Source organism: Pocillopora damicornis, chromosome 14 (assembly GCF_964200805.1).
Source record: "Pocillopora damicornis chromosome 14, jaPocDami1.2, whole genome shotgun sequence".
Lineage (NCBI taxonomy): Eukaryota > Metazoa > Cnidaria > Anthozoa > Scleractinia > Pocilloporidae > Pocillopora > Pocillopora damicornis.
In genome coordinates, this window is record NC_142683.1 from 3,369,498 (window position 1) to 3,395,000 (window position 25,503).

Sequence of the window (25,503 nt, forward strand, 5' to 3'; positions counted from 1 at the left end):
CTGAGTTGAAAACGTAAATTGGCCACCGTAGAGAGTTAAAAGGCTGACGTTTCGAGTGTTAGCCCTTCGTCAGAGCGATTGGAATTTATTCTTGTTTTCTCGTCATCATACTCCCACCAATGGCGTAGCTCTATTTTCTGCATATAAAAACACACAACCTACAATTCCTCCAATCGTTCTGACGAAGCGCAAACACCCGAAACGTCAGCTTTTAAACTCTTTACGGTGGCCAATTTACGTTAATAAATTACCCTGTTCTTAAGAAACAGATCAGGATAAAAGTAGGAGCTTTGTTTTATTCTGTGGTGTGATTCACTGCATTAAAACGGGCTTTTACTAAGCAGCTCCATTTCCTAAATTCCAAGTTATAAATTTGCGCCAAACGCGGTAGTAACATTTTTTATTTCCGCTCAATAAGATACCCCTTTCTGCTCTTTAATCATAAAAATTGTGTTTCGTTATCTCTTAATTTATTAACACACCTGTCTGATGACAAGTCTAACATTGACAAAATGTCACATTAAGAAAAAAAAAAGTAAAATTAATAAAGGCTGCCCAAATATACATAGAAACCACTAGAATAACAAACATTACCCCATCAGTTTCAACATTTTTTTCAATATGCGCGTATCATTTTCGTTATCTCTGTTTTAATAAGAAAATGTCAATCTTCCTCTCCATTCATCATTTCTACAAATAATTTACAATTTCATTAAATTCTATACAAACTTTTCGTTACATAAATTATACATTCAATTACAAATATCGTCAACAAGGGAACATGTAGCCCCTCCCTTCCCCCGAAGTATGCAAGTATATTTGTCTAAGAATGATCGTCTGTAGCAAAAAGCGTTTGTGTCTTAATCTGCTGTATCCTCTAATTCCAGAACGTATCCTAGCAATAGCGGGTACAGTTAGAAACGAATGTAAGAGGGATTTGTGTAAAATGGATGCCGTCCAATCAGTTCCCAGCACCCCGAGCAACAGCAAAGAAGTCCCTTATTCAGAACCAGACTTTCTCAACTAAGAACCATAATAAAGCACCTATGGGAGGCTTCCGTGAATCATGCACCAAAGTAAAATGAGGACAACATGGCGGTATCTTAAACGTGTTCACTTCCAAGCACGGTCCATTATTTTGAAATCACCACTGAAGTATTTGAACAAGGCTTTGATGAGAGGTACACGTCTACAATGGTCCCTTAGTCAAGGTCACTTCCAAGCCCTGTCCATTTATCAGGGACCATAAGAAAGTATCTGTGCATGGCCTCAGTGAATCGTGTCCTGTACAACTCCGGGGATACTACTGTAGGCATTCTTCCTTGGCCTCCAAGAATGCCGCTGGCTTTTACGTACATCTCCAACTTCTTATCCCAAGTGAATGTTCGAATAAAATCTACAGAACAGAAAAGTGCATAAAAAAGATCTCCATTTTCACGCACAACTTGTCGTGCATGTTACGTGAGCATTATGTAAAGAAAAGCTGTGTCGAACGGAATTCCATCAATTGTATCGAATTGACTGAGAAGCCGAACTTCGCGTAGACCTGATTTACAGAATTAGATAAGGCTTAAGTGGAGTACGGCGTCTGCACCGGGCCTAAGCAGAGCTGTTAATAAGAGTCTGCAGTCGACCAATACTGCCGGCTAGTCTGCCATTTTGAAACGGCTACTTTCATGTCATTTAACTAGGATTGCCGAAGAAAAATCGTACAATTGAAATGCTATCGAAGAAAATTGTACAGCAGCCATTACGCAGTTTTGAGTGGGATTAGATACAAAATTTACCAAATGTGTGAACAGGGTCCACGTTCCGAATTCTTTCGAGGGTTGCGTGTAAGCTTCGTGGAGCGCTTTGGACATTTTAAATGAATAGTTCTACGTCTTACTCGAAATCTGAAGAAAGTAAATGACGTTCACATTGGCCTTGCTTGTCTTCTACTTTCATACGTTTTGACAACCCTGCCTAATGCTGTCCCTTTTTACGAAGCTCTGCCTGACTCACCTATGATTCCGGTGACCAGTTCAGACCGGGCTTCGTCTATGCCTACCAACAGTGAATAATCCATCACCATCTGTTGAGCAAGGAACTCGGTGTCGTTGTGAATAGCACGTGAGAGAATGGCTTTGGAATGCGGGCGGATAAATATCGGGCACTCACGGATCACTGGAACAGAAAAAGGAGTTGAATTTAATTTCCGTATAATTAAACAGGGTGTTGTTTGTCAACGACTCGTGGAAAATCCCCAGCGACAAACAGAAATTCTGCACATACCAGAAATGTTTCTAAGTGGAAAGGGCAGAACGCATGCGAAAAAAGAAAAACGCGCGAAACAAACTGTTAGTAGTTAGCACGAGAAATATTCCTCCAGCGAGTAACCGCGGAGAAAGAGCGGGAAACATACCAATAAAGGCAGGCGCGGGAAGAATACAGTACTCTGTCAGAGCCTTAAAGTCCAAATAGAAACTAACGTGATTTACAAGGGGTTACAACTAGTTAAACAGTAAATTTACCACAAAAACCCATAAAAAAAATCGATTCAGTCCTCTTTGACTCACTTTCAAGCAGGTTCTCGTCCAGTAATACATCGTTCTTCATCCCGGAAGTCTGAACGTACCGGCTTCTCATGGAACCTTTTAAATCGAAAGTCTGAAGAAATAAAGCATTAGGCGTCAAGTTTCAGATAGAAAACATGAATTAATTCTTGCGACCAGTTAAGACTTAATGTTGCAAAAAGGCAACTTTGAAAGAGTTTGAGCTTGGAGATCTGAGGTCCCATAGAATTGTGGAAATTTTGCGCAAAAAAAAAAAAAAGGAAAAGAAGAAAAAAGATCATTATTGTAAATTACCTGCCGTAGATTTTCCGTTTTATTGGTAAGATACCCTAGTTTCATACCTTGTCGATTTTGCGGTCGTAAAACAAATTTTCCATAACAAGCACATCCTGTCTCATCGTAGCACCTGTCTGTGAGTTCTTGTAGCCAATCCTGTATATTCCCAGGATCTTTGCCAACAAGGTCGGTCGCTATCAAGAAAACAAGAAAACAATACAAATCCATTTTCTGATGCTATGCGAAGGAAATTTACTACCAGAGTGCAAAGCATGAAGTGCAAGTGAAGTCATCGTGTTAGGCGACCCCATCATCGCTTTTTAAAGGCAGAGGTCTGCACATGAACAGAGTAACTCATTCTGCGAGAGCGCAGACTGGGCTCTATCGTAGTTTTACTCACCCCCCCCCCCAGGATATGATGCTACTCAAGCACAATACCTCACCCCCCCTCCCTTGGGCTTTTCGTTGGTACCCATCTACACCTCTGAGTAGAGAGAGGCATTGTGGGAGCAAATAATCTTCTCCATGAACATAATGTAGCGACTCCATTTAGGCCTCGAGTCCGGATCCCACAACGTTACCACTGCCCCACCACGTCCCCCTACCACAACGTTACCACTGCCCCACCACGTTCCCCTACCATACCTGTTCATCTAGAGCTTTATTGATGTAGCAGAAGTAGTGTGGTGCAAACTCCAGAAAACACTGCAACTCCAGTCTTGACATCTGCTTCATGACAAACCGGTCATCTGTAAAGTTATCGTTGACACATTACCAATGAATTCGCAATTGTGTGGAGAAGGATCTCAATTTTCTTTCTTTAAACCTTATTTTCGACTCATCTTCCTTAGTGCAATGTTGCACTTCGTTTTCTGTGTTTGAGCAAGGTTGAATGAGAGACGAGGGTTAATGAAGCCAACGGCAGTTCAGATGCCAGATGTATTTCTTCTTGAAAAGCGGTCATTTTGTGAACGTTACAAATAAGCGTTAAAACATCGAATATCCGACTCGAAATAAATCGTCAGGAAATAAAAATAAAATCCAACATGACCGCGGCGGATAGTCGGAAATATCTAATCTAAATTAGTAGATTTCTTTTTTCTGTGTATCCATTAAGTTTCTCACCGAATGACTTGAAAAAGGCAGATCCGGATTTTCCACCACGTGCTCCCCATGAAACGGAATGCTGCAGGGAACGGATGTACCTAGAGGATATAATGTGCAAAAAATTGTCTGCACTGGAATACCTTTCAGTTGCAAGGGAGGGGAGAATGTGGGTAATTTTCACCATACTCTAAGCTTCGATGATCGTCTAGCAATTTTGGCAAAAAAAAAAAACGGCTGTAAGCAGGAAAATATCAACCAAAACCGTAACCCTTTACACCCTAATATTCATATTCATATTCTCCACACTGATCTCTCCACATTTCCTGTGCTACTAACAAGGAGAATTTGTTTGACAATCTTTAGCTTCTTAAATTGGTGATCATTTCCATTATTCTCATGACCTTAACATTTAATTCAAGGGTGATACTGTAAGAAGAAATTAGACGCCAGTCCTTTTAGGCGTTGGCTAATATCTTGCAGAATACACACAAAATATCGGCAATTTCACTAAGACAATTGCAATCGTGCAGCTGTCATATTTTGCAGTCAAAGAAATTTGTCTTTCTACTTTGTTTAATAATAAAAACAAAAGGGCAGTTTCCTCCTGCGCAAGGTGACACACGAATCAGCTTCAGCAATGGTGCAGGTATCAATGAGGTCAAGGAAATGCAGCCGACTAAAGTTAAAATGTTAAAAAAAATACAACCAAGAAAATAAACGACGAAGGAAAAAAACATCTACGTTATTAACTTACTTCTCCTCGCCGTCAGGAAAGATCCTCTTTCGCAGAGATCTGAATTGCTCCGCGTAATAGATACTGCAGTAAAATCGGCAAGTACTGTCAGCAAACTCTGAAATTAAAACAAAGATGAGCTTTCAGTATCCCCGATAAAGGCATACGTTTTTTTAAGTCAAAAAAAGTCTAAACCAAATAGTCTCGGAAAACGTAAGAGGAAAAAGTTGAAACAGTCACGCGACCTGCCCTCGCTTTCTTTTGCGTGACCCGTCAAGTAAAGATAGCGTGACGCTCTCAAGCAGTCGTTTAAGCTCTGAAACAAGGCTCTCCCTGTAAAACAAACGTGCAAATAAACGAGCAAAACTTTCTTACGGTGCTTAACATGAAAATCCACAGCTGGGTTTGCATCCTTCCTTTGAAAGCCAAACTGCAGGAGTCCTAACGAGAAAGACAGAAGATCACAAACATCAAATGAAACTAGAAAAACGTCACTATCGGTCAACTCTTCCTCAATTGTGTTTCCATTGCGTTTCACGGGGAGGTTCTCAAGAGCAAATCTCGACGACTTAAATAGTCCATATTCCTCTTTTTTAATCAATATTGTTCCCAGGCTTCTTCTTTTTCCCCCTTTTTTGAACAAGATACAGTCAGAGTATCTTCCTTCAGCTTCCTCGTCTTTGGAGAATATTTCTTGGCACCTAACTAACAAGCATCTTCCCCCTCCCCAAGAACATCGAAATACTTTTATGGCACCCAGCCGTCTCACTCGTTCACGAAAAAAAAAATCTCGTTCATTCTCACCGATGTCATCTTGTGCCGGAATGTCTGGCGGTGCGTTATTCTCCACCTTCTTTGCGTCGTCCTTGGGATAAGGGACGTTGTTCTTCCCTTTTGTAAACACAACTCTCTCCACTTTTCGGTGTTTAGCATGTTGGGTGGCCTGTGGCTCAGGCTCTGCGTGGAATTCTTGACTTTTGCTCATGAATTCTAACTTTTCTTTGGCAACAGAAGGCGTTTCCCCTTCTTCTCCCACTGCCAATCCCGTTTCGGGATTCACAATGTCTAAATGCACATAACCTGAGCGAAAGAGTGCTTTAGTTAACGAAGCTGTGGGGCCTCAGACGTAGATCGAAACTGCTCTTACTGGTTTAACCCTGTACACTCTAACATCAGTATGCATATTCTCCATACCGATCTCTATACGTTTCCTAACGTACTTGCAAGGAGAACTTGCTTAACAATTAAGAGGTTTTTCAATTAATCATCATTTCCTTTATACTCATGACCTTAATGTTTGATTTATGGGTGATATTGGAAGGAGAAATTAGATGCTGGTCACTCTCACCGATTAAAGGGTTAAAACGCTGGGCGATATTCATTCCAGAGCCACTCTGTTCAGAAGCCCATTTATAGAGCCCTTACCCCTATACCATGTCCTGGAGACAACACTTTCCCGATTAAATATATCAATAAAGTTATTTTTAACAAAAGGGGAGGTTTAATACGCCACAAAAAGTTTCATTAACAAATCTTTTCGCCGTGTTTACAAACTGATGAAGATAAAACGCCGTACAGAACTACTGATATAAATAACTAGAAAGTTTGCTCATTCTCTTTTCCTTGAAAAATGTAAATCTCCTCAACGCTTCACGATCCATCAAGTTATCGATTAGATCACATTTTCTGATACTCAGATTTCCCCAGCTTAAAAAACCGGAGAATGGATAAAAACAAAACAGTAGAAGAAGAGGCTGCATATTTTCACCCTGTCCTCAAATTTGTATCACGAAGTTCGCAGTCTCACAGCGAAATATGGTCATTTCCGCGAGAAGAAAGCCTAGTGATCAGGGACCAATGTCAGTATCCGAGTATCCGTTGACCCTTCCTTGTTATCAGTTGGGTTAGGGGGAGGGGTAGGTACGCATTTTCTCAAATACTGACATTGATCTATCATTTCTAAGAAAAAAAAATTACCTTCTCCCCCCTCTGGACTGGAATCAACTCTAATGAACGTCTGTGTACCACAATGACTGCCCAGATGTGAAAGGCTTTTGACAGATAAATCTCCAGTTTTAATGACGTCCCTGAAATAACGAAATTGTTAGAACGTTAGCTCTGACGTGCTTGTTAATGACGCGCTTAAAATGAGACATTAAGGAATCATTGCCTGAAAAAAAACTTGTCAAGGGTGGGTAAACGTATGAATGATTGGAAGCGCGGGAAAAATTATCTTGGAGAACATAGAAACACGTGAGAAGAGAAAATGTGGGAAATTGCGTCGCTGAGGTGAACTTAGACGAAACTAAGACTTGAATAAAAGCGCACAAAGACACCGAAAACTCGAGGCGCCAGAAAAAAATGAGAGACTGGAAAGTGTTAAAAAAACCTTTTTAAGTGTCGGTAATATTGCTCGATTTGAATGATAAAAGAACAGATAGGCTACTCAAAAAAAGATTCCTGCAAAGACGGCCTAGAAACGGTGCAAACACGGAAATTGTTCTGTGAAAGAGATCAAGTGACTTGTCACACAACCTAGATTGACTCGGGAGTGACTCGTCATAAAATCTTCTAAGCCAGAGGGAGGAGTACCGATAATACAAAACAATCTATATTCACCCTTTGCCCTGTAAGTGTTCTCTAGCTGCCCCGTTCTTGATCTCTGATAGTGTCTGCTGAATTTGAAGCAAGCGTTCGTTGTATTCCTTTGTACTGAAACAAAATCAAAGAAACATTTGACCACGCATGGTCGTCGTAAACCAAACCAATAAATTTCATGCACGTTTAATTGTTCAATAAAACAGTTGAGCCAAAAGACATAATCTGCGTGAAACTAACTTTCCACGTAGTATTCGCGTGGCCGCATTTCAGAAATGAAGTTTAAAACTACCTTACCTCAATACTACAACCCCTGCCCTCAAGAATAAGTTCAAAGTTCACCAAATCTAGACTAAATTCCCCACCCCCCGTAATCTCATTCAAAATACAGAAATACACAATATTGGAGTAAAGAGGAGGGGGGAGAGTTACGAAAGTGGAGTGGGGTATACAACTGGTTCCTCTATACAGAATATTGCGAATCTCGGTGGCAACGAATTCATAATTTTGAGGAGGATATCAGCTTTTATCACAGCAAATTGGTGAGGTTTAGTCATACTTTCAGGGATAATCTTTTCTAGAACTACCACCCGTCACACGTGTTAGACACAAAGTTTAGGAAAACCGAAATTTCATCTGCACGCTATGCGTGCCTACTCACGCGTCTCACCTCAGTGTGTAAGCTATGATGGAACTAGTCTCTTTCTCACTCACAACCACGAGAACTTTCTCCCCAGGGGGGAGGAGGTGGTGTTCGTGACTTGGACTGTAAACAAAACATGAAAGTTATATGTCAATATCAATCGTTCTTCCCACATCATCTTTTTTTAAAACAGAGTTGTTCAGCACACCACAAAAAACAATCGTCAAGTAGAAATATAATAACCACCGAAAAAAACTGGAACTCAGAATAAAAGATGTCATCTCGACTCTTTGCCTCGAAGATCTACACATGAATTCTCCTCACTATTTGTCAAATACTATCCCTTACTGATAGTTTTCTTAATCTCACCGCCTTTTAATAACAATGACTCAACATCATAAGAAGAAATTCCTTTTAGATCACTCTAAAGAGTCAAAGGCGCTAAGCATTTGTAAGCGACGTGCAGAACTGTCTTCAACAATAAGACGATTGTTTTCACGATTGTCAGAAGTAAAACAGCGGCTTCGTGTCTTCTGGGCCAATTGTAAAATCGATTTGGTCATAATTCTGCGCAGTTTGCCTCTCGGCTCTTTTGATAACTGTACGTTGTTTATGTATCCCTTCAGAATTTTTTGCCCTATTATTATACTGTCCAAGAATGAGTGGCAAAGGTGATTGGCACGCCTTCCCCTTTCTAGGTCGAGGACCCTCCTCTCAACATAAAGAACAGAAATCTTTTAATTCATCTCAGATAAGTATCTTGGAATTATCCCCTTCACCCTAAAAAAGGTAGCCTCAACTCTGTGACCATTTTGTAACGACAAGCAACATTGAAACGGGGGAGATAGGATGAAGGAAAGATTGGATCAATATCAGTATCTGGGCAACTGCCCACCTACCCCTCCCCTAACCCAACATTAACCTTAACTTGTTGTCAATTGACTGTTGTTGAGTTAGGGGAGGGGTAGGCGGGCAGTTGCCCAGATACTGATATTGATCCGAAAGATTTAAAACGTAGTAAAGCATGCCAAGACTTTTGTTACTCATTGTAGCTTTGAGGTCCATCTCCATGACAATTTCTCAGTATTCCAAAGTTATTTACTTAGGGATGCCAGCTACTTCTGTGAGAGAGAATATCACTAACAGTTACAAAAGAGAGGCGTATGAGAGGCAACTTACAAAGTGGACGGTACTGGCTGAAAGGCAGAGCCGGACATAAATGATGAGATGATGTTTTTCACTTTCTCACGCTTGCTGGTTCCAACTGATGCTGCAAAAACAAGCCTCACTTTATACCCTCATAAAAAATCTCATCAGCTAATAGCGAGGTAAACTGCAATGTCTTGCCCTCCCCCCCCCCCCTCCGCACGAAAGAAAATGGTTTGAAATTCAGGGGGGTAAATTCTTCAGGGATAAAATAATAGTAATAAATGTACACAGCCTTGTTAAAGTAAACCAAGTTAAAATTACGGTGATAGACTAATAGAGGGCTTGAGGAGTAAGGTTGGTCAGCGGCATACCGTCTGTGGCAGGCGTAGCATCCGGGTCTCCTCCATCTGAGACAAGAGCTGTTGACAGGAAATAATTTCAGAAGACTTAAACAGAACACAAAACAGTCTTTATCTGACGGTAAACTGCAGCAAATAACATCAGAAACAATTGAAATGAGCCATTCAGCTCGGGAGATGAGCTAGTGTTAGGGAGTAATGAAACATGATCAGTTTACGTTTGTTAAGATGATACGATATCTTTCTCATGGAAAGTTACATCACCTTGTTTATCCACGGTAAATTATCACTAGTTAACTTAGTTCAGCAGTTTTTAAGGTAACACTGTGACTAACTTTGTTTAAATTTACTGGAAATCATTTAATTGCTGAACAAAAATTAAGTCATTTTATAAATTAGCAAAATGTGACTGTTACAAGAACGTCAAGAAAAGCCGATCACAAATTGTTCAAAATAAGGAACTTTAATGGTATGTTTTAAAAACTTTACATCCCTACCCTTTTTAGCAGTCACTTGCCACTGATTAACCGCCCAAGATTGTGAACGAACAACACCTTTGAAATAAAGGTAAATAAAAACAATTTTATATGGCGGACTTTTTTACCGGCCATGCGTATCATAAAGATGACTGCAGATTTGACATGTTTAATGAAACTTGACCGCCGTTGTTGAATATCGTAACTCCAAAGTAAAATTATTGAGCGGCCATAATTACAAGAATCGTTCGTCTTGCGAGTTGTGGATAACTCCTTTTGGTTTTGCTCTGAGACGTTCGATCGAAAATTCAGTCGGGGACTACTGAGATTATATTCCCCCTATAGACTATAGGGGGAAAGAAATTCGTGCTAATGTGCGGTGTAAAACGGTAATCACCTGCTTCAATGAGAATGACACAATAGGGGAAAAAAACAGCGAAAAAGTGTTGCCCGTTTTACACCGCATCTCATCCAAAATGTGGGGAGAAAAATCTGGAAAGCTTGAATTGTTGGGGGGTGGGGAAAGACAAGTTGGCGGGTCATCCAGCGCCCCAGTACTCCTACCCAAAGTAGTTTGTCCTCTTTCCAGATCACTCTCAATATATCAACTGAGTTAGCAAGAAATTCCAAAATCATGAGTGGCGGACTTAGTTATACTTTGGAACAAAAATACAGTCTGTATAGAGTGTAGGATTTCCGGGGAGATTTTATATGCCACTGCTCTCTACGTTTTAGAGGTTACACAGGTAAAAATTTCATGTCATGGATGAATGACGTATGATAACACAGCGACTGGAGATCAATCACGCATACTCGCTCCAGCCCTACCCTTCTTTGGTGAACCGCCCTGGTTTGTAGCCCCCACAGACTGGGCCCTATACAGACCTTGAACAAAAAAAGTTTCAAATATATCATTGGTCAATGGTGTCGAACGCCAAGCTCAGGAATTCGCAGAGTGAGGTACGCGTGAAGAATTACAGAGAAAAAAGGCTGTTACATCCAAAGTCAAAGAGATGAGGCATTCATGCGGTTATCGCTCATTATATTATTTTTTGGCTCATGAATACGCAAAGTGAGGTACTTATAGAGACCTTCAAAGAGAGAACTCTGTTAGAACCGAAGTTGAGAAGATGAGGCATCCTATTTTTTTTTTTGAGAGTAACAGCCTTAAATTTTAGTTGTTATTCTCGACTATTTGGAAATTTACTGAAGAGACATTCAGGGTGAGTTTAGAATAAGAGAAACTATCACAAGAAATTAAAATTGGTTAAATAATTCAAATAAGATTAAGCCGATTATCCAACTAAATTAAAGCCTTTCTTTAATGAAAAGCTCCTCAATGTTACATGGTCATCACCATAGAATTTTTCGTTTCCCATCGGAATTGCTGAGGCTTGGGTTCAGGACAACAGGGTTATTAAGTACAGTCGAACCTCGATTATCCGGACTCATCGGGACCTCGGTAAATAGTCCGGATAATCGAGAGTCCGGATAATCGAAAATATGAATATTAATGAGATAGAAATGTGAAATAATTATCTGCTTATCTTTAATCAATAGAACGGCAACCTTTCGCTTCGTGGGCATGTTTTTGATTTGAGTTTACGATCGATCGCTCGTGTGTTTACATAACCCACGCAGAAGGAACTAATCAAGCATGAAATTCCCTTAGCAACAAAACAATTGAGCTAACCATATATCAGCTGAACGCATCAGAATACTTCTTTGACTCGTCGCACTTTCGAATTTTGAAAAGCGCATAGGATAATACGCTATTTCAACAGTCTTTTGAAAGGATTATTGGGCTTTTTGCGACTTTGAGTTTTCAAGATCAAAACTAATTAATATTCATGGAAAAATTGGGACCAGAGAAGAAAGTCCGGATAATCGGGGTCCGGATAATCGCGGTTCGACTGTATTATCAACTGAGTTGATAATGTTAATTAGCCACCATAAGCCCTTTGTCAGAGCGTTCTGATGAAGGGCCAACGCTCGAAACGTCAGATTTTAAACTCTTTACGGTGGCCAACTTACGTTATCAACTCAGTTGACAACACTAAACTACGCTGTTATACTCTTCCACCGACGCAGCACCACAGTTTCTTAAGAAACTTACCCCCTGAGTTCAGGAGGAGTTCAGGAGAAGCTCAGGTTACTGGAGAATAAAGCGTAGTCAAAGATGCGCGTCCCCCAACTAAGTGTCTTCTTCAGTATAGCCCTTGCTTTTCGAACCGAAGTGATAATTACATGCTTCCACTCAAAAATCATAAAGAGAATTTAGTTTAGCATCAAAATTTTGCTTGCCAGATTATGTTTTTATCCTTTCCGAAAATGGGGCCGTGAGGCGATGGGAAACGAAAAACAAATTTTGTGGTTATGACCTCAACCTGTGTTAGATAAAGATTATAAAATTGAAGTTAAAATCACCAGTCCAAAAACTTTAAAATCGTCGTATGACGATTAAATGGCGACAAGGTTTTCTCTACCCGACCAGTGTCAAGAGCAAGCTACCAGCTTTTATTAATTCGGCGGTTACACTAGCACTAAATAGCGTTTGTTCAGTAGTTACTCAACAGCATCGTAAATGTTGCTCATACGTTTTGAAATGTATGTTAGAATTATCGAAGATTAAAGGCCAAAAGGCAAAGATAGAATTCGTAAGACGTTGCATACGTATGCATTAATAAATAAATAAATAAATAAACAAGTTATTAAATACAAAAAATGGTTCTCAAAAGGTCTACCGTACCACCTATTTCAGGAAAACTAAATTCAACCAATCAGAACAAACACGCTACAAAGTGAACCAATCAGACGCAAAGGAAGATGAGGCAACGTGCGCGAAACGGAGCAAGATAGCGCAACGTGTGCCACTAAAGCGCGGGAAAAAGATGGCGCGGAAAAAAGATGACGCGGGAAAAAATGGCGGTAGCGAGTGTGGGAAAAACTTTAATTTGTGCCAAGAATGACAAACATGCAAATAACGAGGGACGATGCAGAACACAACTTGCAGGGGAATACAGCTTTAAAACGAGAAGCAAGATAGGTTGGCTTTATTCCCAATTGGTTGACAAAATTTTCATGTGTGTTCTGATCGGTTAGAGTTATATATGCAAGTTTCGGTCATATACAAAACTGGGTAAATGCAAAATGACATAGAAAAAAAGAGCCTGCTTTCGACAGTAGTGACGTGCGGTTTAACATAAAAACACAAAAACATGTAAATCGCTTAACAAAAACAATCACAGAAAGAAACATGACAACCAACAAAACAAAACATGAAAAAAATAATTAAGATCATGCGAGTTATGAAATCAAAATTTTTTAGACGTGTACGATTCACTTCAGTGTTAGAAAAACCAAAAAATATTACTTTGACTGATAAGATAAAACCAAAATGTGCAGATTGCACTACAGGGAAAAAAATGATCAAAGATGGAGAAGATTAGTGCCACAATTTCATTCATAATTTGTAAAGTTGGAGGAAAAAACTTTTGGTTGTGAAGCATCCTTCTTCTTTACTTTGACTGAAGACAAAGTTAACCAGTCTCCATCGCGGATTAAATCAGTACCAATCCGTTCTCGCAATTAACATTTTGCCTATGTATTTATAATTTTCTACACAAATCTTCCAATTCCACAACAATCGTATTTCAAAAAACACTATTTATTTACTCACTTTTCTTGTTAAAAGCTGATGGTATCACTTTTCTAACTTCGTGCGTGTTTCGTTCACCACAAGAGTCATTTGCTTCTTTTTTCTTAGCTGTCCTGTCTCCTTTTCCACGCCAACCTGCATCGGTTTCATCTTCAACCAGATTCTCTGAGTTGCTTTCAGTTGACAACTTATCGCAACATGATTACATTGAGACAAGAAATAATGATAAAAAAGTTAACATGAAGTAAATTAATAATCGTAATAAATCGTAATAGGATCGAGTGGGGTTCAATTGGATCTGTAATCGTAGGAGTGATCAACAAAATCATACAATCGCGCAGAGGCTGTCTGATATGTTAGTCGCGAGTATGATTACGGACAGAATTGGACAACACGATACCCTGTCACTAAAGAATCAAAAGTTTACAAAATTTCAGAAACGAAACACTTATTTGTTAAGCACATCCCAGATGAAATGACAAAATATGACTGATTTTATCTGCGAGAAAACGAACCCAGTAGTATACCATGTACACTTCTGGGCCCAGTTGTATAAAGGGCGGATAACGCTATCCAACGGATAAATCGCTATCCAACGGATAAATCGCTATCCAACGGATAAATCGCTATCCAACGGATTAATCGCTATCCAGCGGATAGGTAATAGCGAAACATATAGCGTTATCCACCCGATAGAGAGTTATCCAGTGAATAGCGTTATCCGATCTTCGAACAACCTGAACAGCCTGTATAGTCCCGAGGGAAACAGTAAGTTTTTTTTCCCCCAAGAGTCCTGATGTTTCCCGAGACGAAGTCAACCAATCACGGTGCTCGTTTTGTTGAGTGAAAAGTCTCTGCCTTATCAGGCTTCAATCAGGCTGCTGATAACAAATCACGATCAAGAATTTTGTTAAACTTGTGATTTACTGTTGTCCCAGTAGCTCCTACATCATTAAAATTTTGGTATAATTCAGTATTTTTTTTCGTTTATCAAACCCTTGTAAATTCCAAGATCTGATCTTCAATTCTTCCCTCTAGCTACATTTCCTTGTAGATAACTACGAGAATTTAGTGTTACATCGGTATAACACCCTCTGGGTGATAAGCTCGTTACTTTTCATCTTCTTTTTGCTAAAAAATGTATTGATATTTGTAAAGAGGATTTGCATCTTGATCACAAGAGAGCAAACTTAGATGTTTTGAGCATTAACTCACCACAGACTCACTGGGGTCTTTTTTCGCATGTGAACTTAGATCAGAGTCACTTCTGCTCCTCTCCACACAGTTTACAGCACTGGTAGACTTCCCCTCAGGAACAACCTCGTTTTCCTTCGATAATACAGCAATGAAAGGGGGGGACGACGCCACTCTGCGATGACCACGTACGAAAGTCGTTTTTAACGTTTGTGTCTCAGTTCCCTGAGCTTCACTTTCTTCTTCCAAAGACGTTAAAGATTGTTCATGACTTACATTTTGTTTCCCGTCATAAGATGAATTACATATTTCACCGTCTTCGGTCTCTTTTTCAACAATATACCAAGAGGAGGTTCTATTGCCTTTAAGGTGCAGTTCATTTTCAACTTTCAATGGTCCTCCACAACGTCCCTGCTCTCCTCGAGAGTTCTCTGTACAAGCACCCTTAAATGTTTCTGCGTCCATCTCATCTCCGAAAGGATCATTTGCGTCTACCATATTGTCGCTAGAGGGACCCTTGGCCACTTCCGTCTTGCTATCATCAGGCTCCTTGGCGCCATACGTCTCAACCTCAAGATTTTCCCCCTTAATTTCCTCCAACTCAACATCCACAGGCCACTGTATACCGCCCACATTGATACCAGAACGATCCTTTTCAGGACGTATATTCATAGCATCAACTCGAACATTTTCCTGGCCTGCCATCTTTACTTCTGAAGAATTCTTAATTGGGTTTTCAAGGAGAGCTGCCGTACCTTCGACTTCTCCACTATTTGATCTATCAGAAATTTCTGGTTCTTCCCGCTTCGGTGCAACAGCCACAAAGGCTTTAATGGAGTCAGCAGGTCTTTCAATCCTTGAAACATCTTTGTCCAGACCCACCCTAGCTAGGGTCTCCTTTTTTGCCTCAGGCGTAGAATGTCCCTTAACCACACCTCCTACGGGTAAAATACCAGCCGTGGGGGAATCCCCAGGGGTGCAGGTTTCATTCTCCGGGTACTGAATGGGTCGAAAACCAGTTGTTGCATGGAGTACCTCCAAGTCTGTCTTATTCAATACTTCGGGTTCATCTTCGTTTATCTCAGGGTTGGGGTGAGGCGATGGTGATCTTGATCCCCATGGGGTGAGAGCAGGGCTAAGATTACCGTCTGGAACACTGATGTCAGACGCACGTATAAGATCAGTCGATTTTGACAGCTGCTGTTCAGATGAGGAGAAATAGGTAATTAGATATTACACAGCGTCATTGTTTGCATTTTAGTTGAGTAGTTCATAATACCGCATAAAAAGAACTAACGTATTTCGAGATCCCCCTTACGTCAACCTTAAATTTCGTTGACACCCATCTGCCACACAATTTTTTCGACCTCCGGCGAAATGGAACTGTAAAATAATCCCAAAGAGGAAGTCGAGGGGATTGTTCGATATTACTGACGGAACCTGAAGATAATTGTTTCTTTTTAATAGGCGAGGCGGTTACTAGAGCAACTGCATTTTTCTCCATTTTATCTGTTTTCCCTTTAAAAACATTCAGAACTCGCAGAAAGTCCATTTGGAAAACTGGTGCTATAGTATCATAATGACCACGCGGAGGGTAATTATAACAGGATATGACGTAATACTTTACCGATCAAAAAGTGCATATCTCTACAATCATCCGGACAATCAAGGTAACTATTACATTACGAACCCGGTTAAAGAAATTGAGCCCACACAAAACTTAGCGCCTTTATCCAGTAAACCTGCAGCAGAAAGAGAAAACCATTACCTCGGATACGGACTTTGCATCGCTTTGCATTGACGACAACAGCTTCCCTTCTTTGTAAGAAGACGTCACAGATTTGATATTTTTCTTCTTTTCAGCTTGAGCGTATTCTTGTAACCTTTACATTTTCACGAAAATGGACAAAAATGCTTACATAAGTAACCAACAAACTGGTTCCCAGGGCCCTCTTTCTTCCTACCTTGAGGGGAATAGAGATAGAGCACTGGTAATGACGTTGAAGAATTGGGCAGTAAACCAATCTCTTTTCAATAGAATAATGTAAAAACGTGAAGGTTCTACCAAGCAAAACACAAAAGTAAATGTAGCAATCTTAACGAACAGTTCTTACGTGTTGTTCCAACTCTCTACAGCTTCACATAGGGTTTTCTTGAGACTATTCAAGCTGTTTGCTATGACGTACTCTAAAGCCAATCTATCTTCGGGAGCCAGGTTTTCGCAGGTGCTCACGTCCTCTGTGGCCAGCGGATTATCTAGCTCCTGAAGACTGGCCGCTTTCTTTTCCACAATTTCAATTTGCTCCAGGAAACGCTTGTGCTCGTCCTAGGAAAGCCAAGTGAGACAGAGAGCAATGAATTAATGCTCTGGAAACATAATTTTATGGCGATACCAAGATTTTTACAAGTGCAAAATCTTTCACTAGTTATAAAATCAGCATTCGAGTTCTTTGAAAGAGAAACACAGGCATTCCATCCAAATTTAATGGTCTGTTGAAAAGTCTGAACTATTGAACAATAGATTCATGAACACGATCAAAACGTTCTACAATTGATTTCATGATTTCTGATAAAAAAAAAACCACCACAATATTTGCTGTAGCAAGGTTATATGAATATTGCCAGCAACGAAATATTGTCAACATGAAAAAAAGCAGTTGATCCTTAAGCGCCTCATAGACTATCTGTTAAAAAAAAAGTCGTATTTCGTAATTAGAAAAATTACTGAGGCCTTACATTGAGTATTTTAAATAACTGTTGTATTCTTGCTTGGCGTTCGGGCAAAATAATAGGGTAATCTTTCAGGGACTCAAGGCGGTCAGAAATCGCAGCAAATACTGTGTCACCTCTGTAAAACAAATAAAGGAAAGATTAACCTCTTTCTCCAAAGTCTTTCTGCAGAGCTTCCGCTGAAAAGATTTAAGGACAGAATGTCAGGGCTAATGAGATATCAGAAATTTATTTGGAGGAGGAAAAAACTAAATATACGTGTATGTGTGGAATACGTCTAGGGGTCTCCACTCTCCGTACGGGTTCAAGGGAGTCGCTGCCCAATATCGTTATCACTGTAACTCTGCATACTTCCTTACAAGGAAGAACGGATCAAGTTAGAGACCTAACCGTGCCATTGTGTTGTGTTCTTGGGCAAGAAACTTGCCTCTTAAAGTGAATCTCTCCATAAAGGGGTATAAATCGATACCAATGAACTATTAAATGTAAGAAAATCCCTCAGGGGAGCGGATGAAAAAAAAGGCGTAACACTGGTCACCTCATGCAATTAAAAACGAGATAAGCTCTGGGATAAATTGGCTGATAAAACCAAGTAAGTTCATTTGGCTGATGAAACATTTATTTCTACACTGATGTCACGTGATCCTACTTGGTTGTCATGGCACGTAAGTCGCTTATCCAAAAGCTGGCATCTCTTGTTTTTTCTTGAATAAAAATCTGTGGAGAGGGGATGGCTATCTCGAGCAGTTTGATTGGGCGGTACCTGCGATAAAAACACAATAGTAAACACCCCTCTGGCAATATAAATTTGAGCAACAAGAAGAGAAATATTGAAACTGTAAAGGAAACGCATGAGAGGATGAAAATGAAAAAATGCCCGCGTGAGGGTGGGGGTGGGTGGAAAATCTGTGGAGCCCACTTGGGGGAGAGGGGTAACTTGTGGGGCCCACGTTGGGGTGGGAGGTAACCTGTGGAGCTCACTTGAGAAAGAGGGTTAACCCGTGAAGCCCTCGCGGGGGAGGGGCGTAATCTGTGAACCCCACGTTGGGGTGGAGGGTAACCTGTGGAGCCCACGTGGTGGTGGGGGGTAACCAGAGGAGCCCACGTGGGGGCAGGGGGTGGTAACCTGTGGTAAACTAGTAACCCACCCGGGTGGAGAGGCAATATTAGCAATCGCTTCAAACTACAGGAATGGTCTCGACAGCCATGTGAATCTGAGTCGTAAGCAAACTTTTATATTTACCAAAATAAAACAACAAAAACGTACTTGAAAGAAGCTACCATGTTAGCATAAGCAAAGTACTGATAATGATCCTTGTGGAGAGAATGTCCGCATGGTTCCACACTCGCTCGGCGCTTGTAATTTCCTGCGTAAAATCTCAATTCCAGGTACTTAGCAAACGACAATGCCCATGCCTCAGGGGATAGGGGTACAATTGGCGTTACCTTGAAAAGAAATAAATAAAAACAAGAATTAAAATTAAGAGATATCAATCGCCAGTTACATAGTTACGAGCGCAGATGAGGAAACTTGGACTTTTAAAGGCATATTGCAAGATAAAAGCAGAAAGATAAACAACTTTTCTTTTGTGATTTGCCTGGCTCTTTCCCTCGCTTTTCAATTCTTTTCGTTACATTTCCTTGTATTTCCCGAAGGAAACATTTTGGATCAGCGATAAACCCTAGAGAAAACAACAGTCTGTAAAGACAAGATCTGTCTGTTCATGTCATATTTTACCATGGGACAGGGCCTTCGAACCATCTTCCCCCTTGACCAGAGAGTAAGAAGTGACTTTGAATTTTCTTCTTTATCATTTCTCATTTTTTATCCTCTCTTTAAATCCTATTGAAATGAAGAGGCGTCACTCCTAACTCGTCAAGAAGTCAGCTACGTCCCGCACCAACTTCACATTTTTTTGAATTCAAAGCTTAAAAGATTTTAAGTACGGTCTAAAATCATTTTATAAGCTGTTAACCTGTTTACATTCTTTGCACCAGCTCCATGTGAGAATGGTGTGTTGGAATCCTGGGATAGGTGACTCTAGATTCCTCATGTGAATGTACACGGACCCAGTCCCATGAGCGAAGTACCTCACGTGATCCACCATGGGTATGTCACAGTTCGGGTTGGGACAGATGTAGGAAGGCCTGGAAAGGAATCCACGTGTTTCAAAAAGGTTCACACAGATATGCTGGTGTAAGTTTCTTTTTTACAATCGACCTTAGTATTTACCGTCATCTTTTCGCAGTTTTTTTGTTAGTAGTCGGAGTCGAAGACGTACGAGCGCTTTCAAACGAGAGAAAATTTTAAAAAAATGGAGTCGCAAGCAATTGCAAGCAGTCGTAAGCAGAAATGGAAGAACCAACCAATCATAATTCCAGTTCTCGAGCAATCCGACGGCTTACGACTCCGACAGTCCACTCGTTAAGGAGTCGTTGCGGCATCGATATTTTTCTTCCGATTCTGTCGGTTTGATTTTCACTGGATAGTATCACTCTGCGTTTCTAAGTACGACTCCGTCTCTGCCGTAAGGGAAAACCAGCCTTAAAATACGGCATCTTAACTTCAGGAGCAGAACTAGCTCTTGTTACGAAACGGGTGTTGTACCTGAAGCAGTAAATCTCGAGAAATCCACCAAGGGTGATATCATTTCGTCCGTAAAACTCCATAAAGACGGCCCTGAAACAAGTCAACACACCATAGCAATTACAGAAAGTGCAAGACGTGACAGGAGTATGTTATGTTCCGTGTTACATCAAGACAAAATCAGGAATTTTCTTGCAATCAGAGGCCAGGGAGGGGAAGGGGTGTGAATGTGCGTGTGTGTGTGTGTGTGTGTCTGAAGCGCGGGAAAATTCAAGCGACCAAGCGATTTACATCTGATTGGTTGAGAAGGTGCCGCCACTTTTGTCGACCAATCATGGAGCGGAGCCAAAGTATTTCTGTGCTACTCCCGACACTCGAATGAAAATTGCGTTACACGCGACAAAGACCTCACGTGTCTCATCTAGTTACTCACCACGGACTGATGCACGGTCGGGGTGAATTATTCGATTCGTTTGAGTAGCTGATGAATAACACAGCTATTCTCTGATGGAAATAAGGATCCAAACAATCCATATGCTGCAAAATAAAAATGTGGCAAATGAAGAATTACTCGAAAGTTTCAATAAAATTTTCCAAAAGCGGCTGCTGATAGTGTAGTAGGTGGATACGGCTGCGAGAGGTCTTAAGGCGGGTCTATAGATCGCCTGTCACCGACTTAAACGGAACTTCCGTGATAATTGCCCTATCCATCACAGATCAGTGACCAACGTACACGCGAAGCCACTGCACGCTTTTCACGACGGTAACCGCGTTTAAACTTTTACTATAGACGCGTTAAATGTGTGTTTCTTTTGCGTATTTAAAAAACATGTTAAGCATGATATGGCAACATTTTTGAGGGGTGAAATAAAACTACACCGACAAAATTCGCTTTATGAGCACTTTCACCGCAAATAAAAAAAATCAACTTAAATTCTCCACCTCATCACCACAGATAATTATACATTACAAGAACGATAACCTCACTTTAAGCGTATTGGAAAAAAATTTAATATTGATTTCCCAAACCTTAACTTTATTTTTTACTTGAGAACGTAACCGAAAACTACACACAAAGTTACCGATCTCGAAAATCTCACATCGTATAATCAATCATACAAACATTTCTCTTACCTTTCGATTAAAATGCAGTGGGCTCGTTGGAACAAACGGATCTTTCTTCTCTTTTGACTCAACAGTTTTTCCATGGGCTTTACCCTTTCCTTTGCGATAACCTCCCTGGATCTTGCCTTGCTCGGTATTCTTCTCAATCGGTGTCTTCTTGGTGAAATGCTCCAATACCTTGCTTTGACTCCTACGCACAGACATCCCATTTTTCGTCAGATGAATTTGCCCTCCCTGTGCGCGAAAGTCGGACAGTAGTGTTTGGTACACCATACCACCGGGCTCCAGAGTTAACGTCGCTGACAACAGCGGATGAGGCTCTAACTTGCAAACACGTTTACTTAGACATCGCTGGTGAGGATGCTTAGAAAAATCAAACTCCTCTAGTCCTTCTTCGGTCAAGGGACGACTGGTATGGTCCAGCGAAAGCCTTGAAGACCAGTAAATATCCGGTGGAAGCGTGGATCTCAGAGCCATGTTTCGACCTGCTTCCGTCAGTAAGTACGGGATTGGATAGTCCAGAAACGGCGAACTGGACAGCACGGTGCTTTTCAGTGCTGTCATGAACAGATCACTTCCTTCTGCAGTATCCTGCTGAGACGCTTTAGACAAGTTTTTATTCTGTTCTGAACAAGATTCCTTGCAGTCTTCCTTCCCATCCACTTCATTTTCACGTACTTTAAACCTCTTTTCGAAATTCCTATTCGCCATTTCCCACTCTTCCAACAAATGACTGGTGTCAGGAGGCATAGCAAACTCATCCATTAGAAAATGCTGCTCTAGTCGTAAGCTGTAAGCAACGTACACCATATGTCGAAAGATCCGCTTCACTTTAGCCAACGCGAAACTGTTCCCGCCTCGTAAGTTTACTGTACAACCCAGATCAGCTGGGCAGCCTTCAATAAACATGAGTGTCTTGGACTCTCCATGCTGTTTAATACGACGTAGAGATCAGGAATTGTTTTTGTAATTTAACAACAAGTGACAAGTCTTACCTGTCGTTCTACAAACAAAATCACTCAAGTTAACAAATTTAAAAATGCTAAGTAACTGAAGTAACTCTCTCCTTATTAACAAGTCAATGTTTTTCGCTATAGATTAGCTAATTAAGGAGCCCTTCGATCCAGCTCTTCTACTGTAACTCGACTGAGGCTTTATCAGGCAATAGCGGACAAATTGAACAGGAAATCATGATTTAAAAAAACCTACTTGTGGCGTAATAACTGTTATAAGGCTTCTGATTAAAAATCGAATTGGAATTGAGAGAGAGAAGGATACCATTTTTCCTGTGCAGTAGCATTTAATAACAGACAGCGAAAAAGTTGAAAAACGAACGATCCAGCAAGAAATCGCAGTCATACCTTTAGAGTGTATCTCTGTACCCTGAATGACTGACATGTTCCCAGTTGTGGCCGACTAAGCTGCTCCATGGAACGAAGAACATCAGCCCGTGTACATCTAGCAATGCGCTCAATCACGTTCTGAAATAAACAAATCATAGAATAACGTTTTGTACAGCTCCCCATGTACTATCAAAAATTCAAAATGCCACAAGAGCCAATGAGAACTCAAAGTGGAAATAAGCCATCCACTTAAAGCGCGGGAAAACGCGAGAGACAACGTCACAATTTGTCTCAGCTTTACACTGATTGGTTGAGAGGGAGGCGCAAGTCTTTAGGATCAAGTACAGTCTAGAGGGGTGCTTATTGGAAACAAGGCGCACAATCAAGGGGTTGGTAATTCATTATCAATTTTTTTTTCTTCAAATGCATCCCAATAAAGGAGTAGAATTAAAAGAGAAGCAAAAACATGGAGATAGTAAGTGACTAAAGAGAAAATGTCCTCGTGTACTGATTCCACTGCACTTGAAGCTCAAAAAGACTTAAATAAAGTGGCAATAGAACTAAGCTTTCCTTGTATCCCTGCTATTTAAGAAATTGAGGTAGGAGGTGAGGGCGCTTATTCAAAAGGAGCGCCTGTTTGAAATGATAGGCTTGAGGGTGGGCGGCGCCTATTTGAGAGGAGCGCTCGATTGATATGATAACCTTGGGGGTGGGCACTGGGGAGGAGGCGGCGCCTATTCAAGTGGGGCGCTTGTTTGACATGATAGCATTGAGGGTGGACGCGGTGGGGGGGGACGGCGCCGCTTATCCGAGAGGAGCGCTTGTTTGACATGATAGCCTTGGAAAGGGCGCTGAGGGGGGCGCTTATTGGAGAGAGGAGCGCATGTTTACCACAAAAGCCTTGAGGGTGGGCGCTTATTCAGGGGAGGGAGCGTATTAGAGCGAAGGCGCTTATTTGAGGAAATACGGTTAAAGCAATCGCTGGATAATCGTTTTTTTTTAAGAACTTACTGGTTTAACATTCAACACCAGTGTAATCCCCCTTTCTAGAAGATTTTCCTGCGCCAGACGTGAAACACTTTTCTCCACCAATAAGATATTGGGTCGTAAAGAAAGCACTCGAGCCACGAAGTTCTTAAGAAACTCGGATTCTTGAAGGACAAGAGGATCCAAAGATGCCAGGCGATTTTCATTTCGCTAAAATGGAAGACATGGGATCAATCATGCACTGCACGGGAAAAAAAGAACTACAATGATTTACAGAGTTCGATGTCTTTAACATTAGAGCTACACCTAATCTCCTGGTCTCAATATTTTGTTTAAAGTAGGTGTTGTCTCCAAACCTATATAACCACTTGTGCCATCTCTAAAAATGTCCGCCTGTATCAAAGTTTTGGCAAGCACCAGCACGATCAAAGATATTACATGCAGTTTCTCAAGGTAAACCAAACGCAACAGTCAACAAAACCAGAATTGCATTTGAAAATGTCATTAACCCTTTACACTATCACATCAGTATGCATATTCTCCATAATGTTCTCTATACTTTTCCTAAGGAGCTGACAAGGAGAATTTATTTGAAAAATCTCGAGCATATTCAATTGGCGATCATTTCCTTCATTCTGGTGACCTTAATGTTTCATTCAGGGGTGATATTAAAGGGCGAAATTCTATGCACTCTTAGGGGTCAAAAGATTAATGGTGAATTCTTTTTGCATGTCACGCACCTGATAGTCAATAGCACACCTAAGGACCAGAATTTTAGGATTACTCAGCATAGAGGCCATCTTTTTATTCGCGATGTTCTTGGTGAACACAACTCCACTGATCATTTCACAGTCGCTTTTATTTCCACCAGGAATCTTTTTGAACTTCACATACTCACATATGTTCATATCATCGTCTCTACGAACATCAGGAGTCACCTGTGCAATGAAAAAACGAAAAAGAACGTATGATTGGACTAAACGCGTCCGTGTCTAGATAGAGCCTGCTCCAAGCGTACGCGACCCTACCCAAACCCCACTCGTTTTTTCACTCCTCAGCCGTTTATCATCGCCTTTTGTTTCACAGACCGATCGCCTAGAACAGGCTAGAGCAGATATGCCCGAGCTACAACTGAGGACATCTGATGATATTTCTCTCAATTTCCAGACCTTTAAATGTCCAATAGGAGAATTTGTTTAACAATCAAGGGCTTCTTTAGTTGGTGATCACTTCGTGTATTCTCGTGACCTAAATGCGCGATTCAGGGGCGAGAATGTAAGGAGAAATTAGATGCTCACTGCCTTTTCTTTTTGTTACCTGTTCACTAATTCTCTTTACAAGGGGTAGTATGGTATCTTTCCAATCAACTGATAGTCCAGCATCTTTCAGTAGCTGTTCCAACAGTATATTCAAATGGTAAGCATGAGAAGTCCTGAAAAAAAACAACGGATTAAAACAGTAACGAGTTTTCTGGCGTCTTTTTTGGCAATTTCCCCCACAGTTTTTTTTTTTTGACGACTGAATTTTCACTCCCGACGAACTCTTTATAATGGGCGACTGCGGAAAAGTTGAGCGGGGAGTTCTGTTCAATTTACGCTCGTGTGTAGACAAAGGCACTTCCGAATTTTAGAGTATTGTTGTAAAAAAAAAAACAGAAGACTATGGTCACCAATCGAACTAGACCTCCTCGGTCTAAATTAGAATGCGTTAAGTCTTGCCAGGAATCCACGTTACAAAAATGTAAGCAAGAAAACTAGTTAAGAGCAATTTTCAATTGAGCGTAGAGAGTGAAACAAGATGGCGATGGTTTTGTTTTACTTTGCTGTCATTGGTCTAAAAAACTCGCGCCAACTCCACAACCAATCAGATTGAAACTAAAATCAATCGCGTTTTGGTCACCTGCGTTTTCCCGCGCTGCAGGCACTCTGCTTGTTTTCACTTTGAGTTCTCATTGGCACCTTGTAATAGAGCGCTTGTTGATTG

At 40.8% G+C, this 25,503-nt stretch overlaps 1 protein-coding gene across 6 annotated transcripts in view; it reads right to left on the reverse strand.

Moving 5' to 3' along the window:
- Positions 1-389: 389 nt before the first annotated feature.
- LOC113681826 (1-phosphatidylinositol 3-phosphate 5-kinase) overlaps positions 390-25,503 on the reverse strand; it is a 35,551-nt gene continuing 10,437 nt past the window's right edge. Inside the window, exons 10-40 of one of the 6 annotated variants that reach the window (XM_089193323.1) lie at positions 24,838-24,952; positions 24,261-24,458; positions 23,545-23,730; positions 22,552-22,671; positions 21,200-22,120; positions 20,499-20,602; positions 20,087-20,158; positions 19,455-19,626; positions 18,746-18,924; positions 18,128-18,241; positions 17,485-17,596; positions 16,863-17,074; positions 16,517-16,631; positions 14,770-15,945; positions 13,576-13,741; positions 10,725-10,781; positions 9,918-9,974; positions 9,433-9,480; positions 9,092-9,182; positions 7,940-8,035; positions 7,291-7,383; positions 6,649-6,758; positions 5,476-5,751; positions 5,047-5,112; positions 4,693-4,789; positions 3,957-4,036; positions 3,477-3,580; positions 2,897-3,025; positions 2,559-2,649; positions 2,005-2,166; positions 390-1,396 (exon numbers count right to left, since the gene is read on the reverse strand). In XM_089193323.1, coding sequence (XP_089049449.1) covers positions 1,203-1,396; positions 2,005-2,166; positions 2,559-2,649; positions 2,897-3,025; positions 3,477-3,580; positions 3,957-4,036; positions 4,693-4,789; positions 5,047-5,112; positions 5,476-5,751; positions 6,649-6,758; positions 7,291-7,383; positions 7,940-8,035; positions 9,092-9,182; positions 9,433-9,480; positions 9,918-9,974; positions 10,725-10,781; positions 13,576-13,741; positions 14,770-15,945; positions 16,517-16,631; positions 16,863-17,074; positions 17,485-17,596; positions 18,128-18,241; positions 18,746-18,924; positions 19,455-19,626; positions 20,087-20,158; positions 20,499-20,602; positions 21,200-22,120; positions 22,552-22,671; positions 23,545-23,730; positions 24,261-24,458; positions 24,838-24,952 — 5,713 coding nt within the window. In that variant the 3' untranslated portion in view covers positions 390-1,202. Of the gene's footprint in view, positions 1,397-2,004; positions 2,167-2,558; positions 2,650-2,896; positions 3,026-3,476; positions 3,581-3,956; positions 4,037-4,692; positions 4,790-5,046; positions 5,113-5,475; positions 5,752-6,648; positions 6,759-7,290; positions 7,384-7,939; positions 8,036-9,091; positions 9,183-9,432; positions 9,481-9,917; positions 9,975-10,724; positions 10,782-13,575; positions 13,742-14,769; positions 15,949-16,516; positions 16,632-16,862; positions 17,075-17,484; positions 17,597-18,127; positions 18,242-18,745; positions 18,925-19,454; positions 19,627-20,086; positions 20,159-20,498; positions 20,603-21,199; positions 22,121-22,551; positions 22,672-23,544; positions 23,731-24,260; positions 24,459-24,837; positions 24,953-25,503 lie in introns of all 6 variants that reach the window. The other 5 variants (XM_089193322.1, XM_089193326.1, XM_089193325.1 and 2 more) reach the window with 5 other exon arrangements.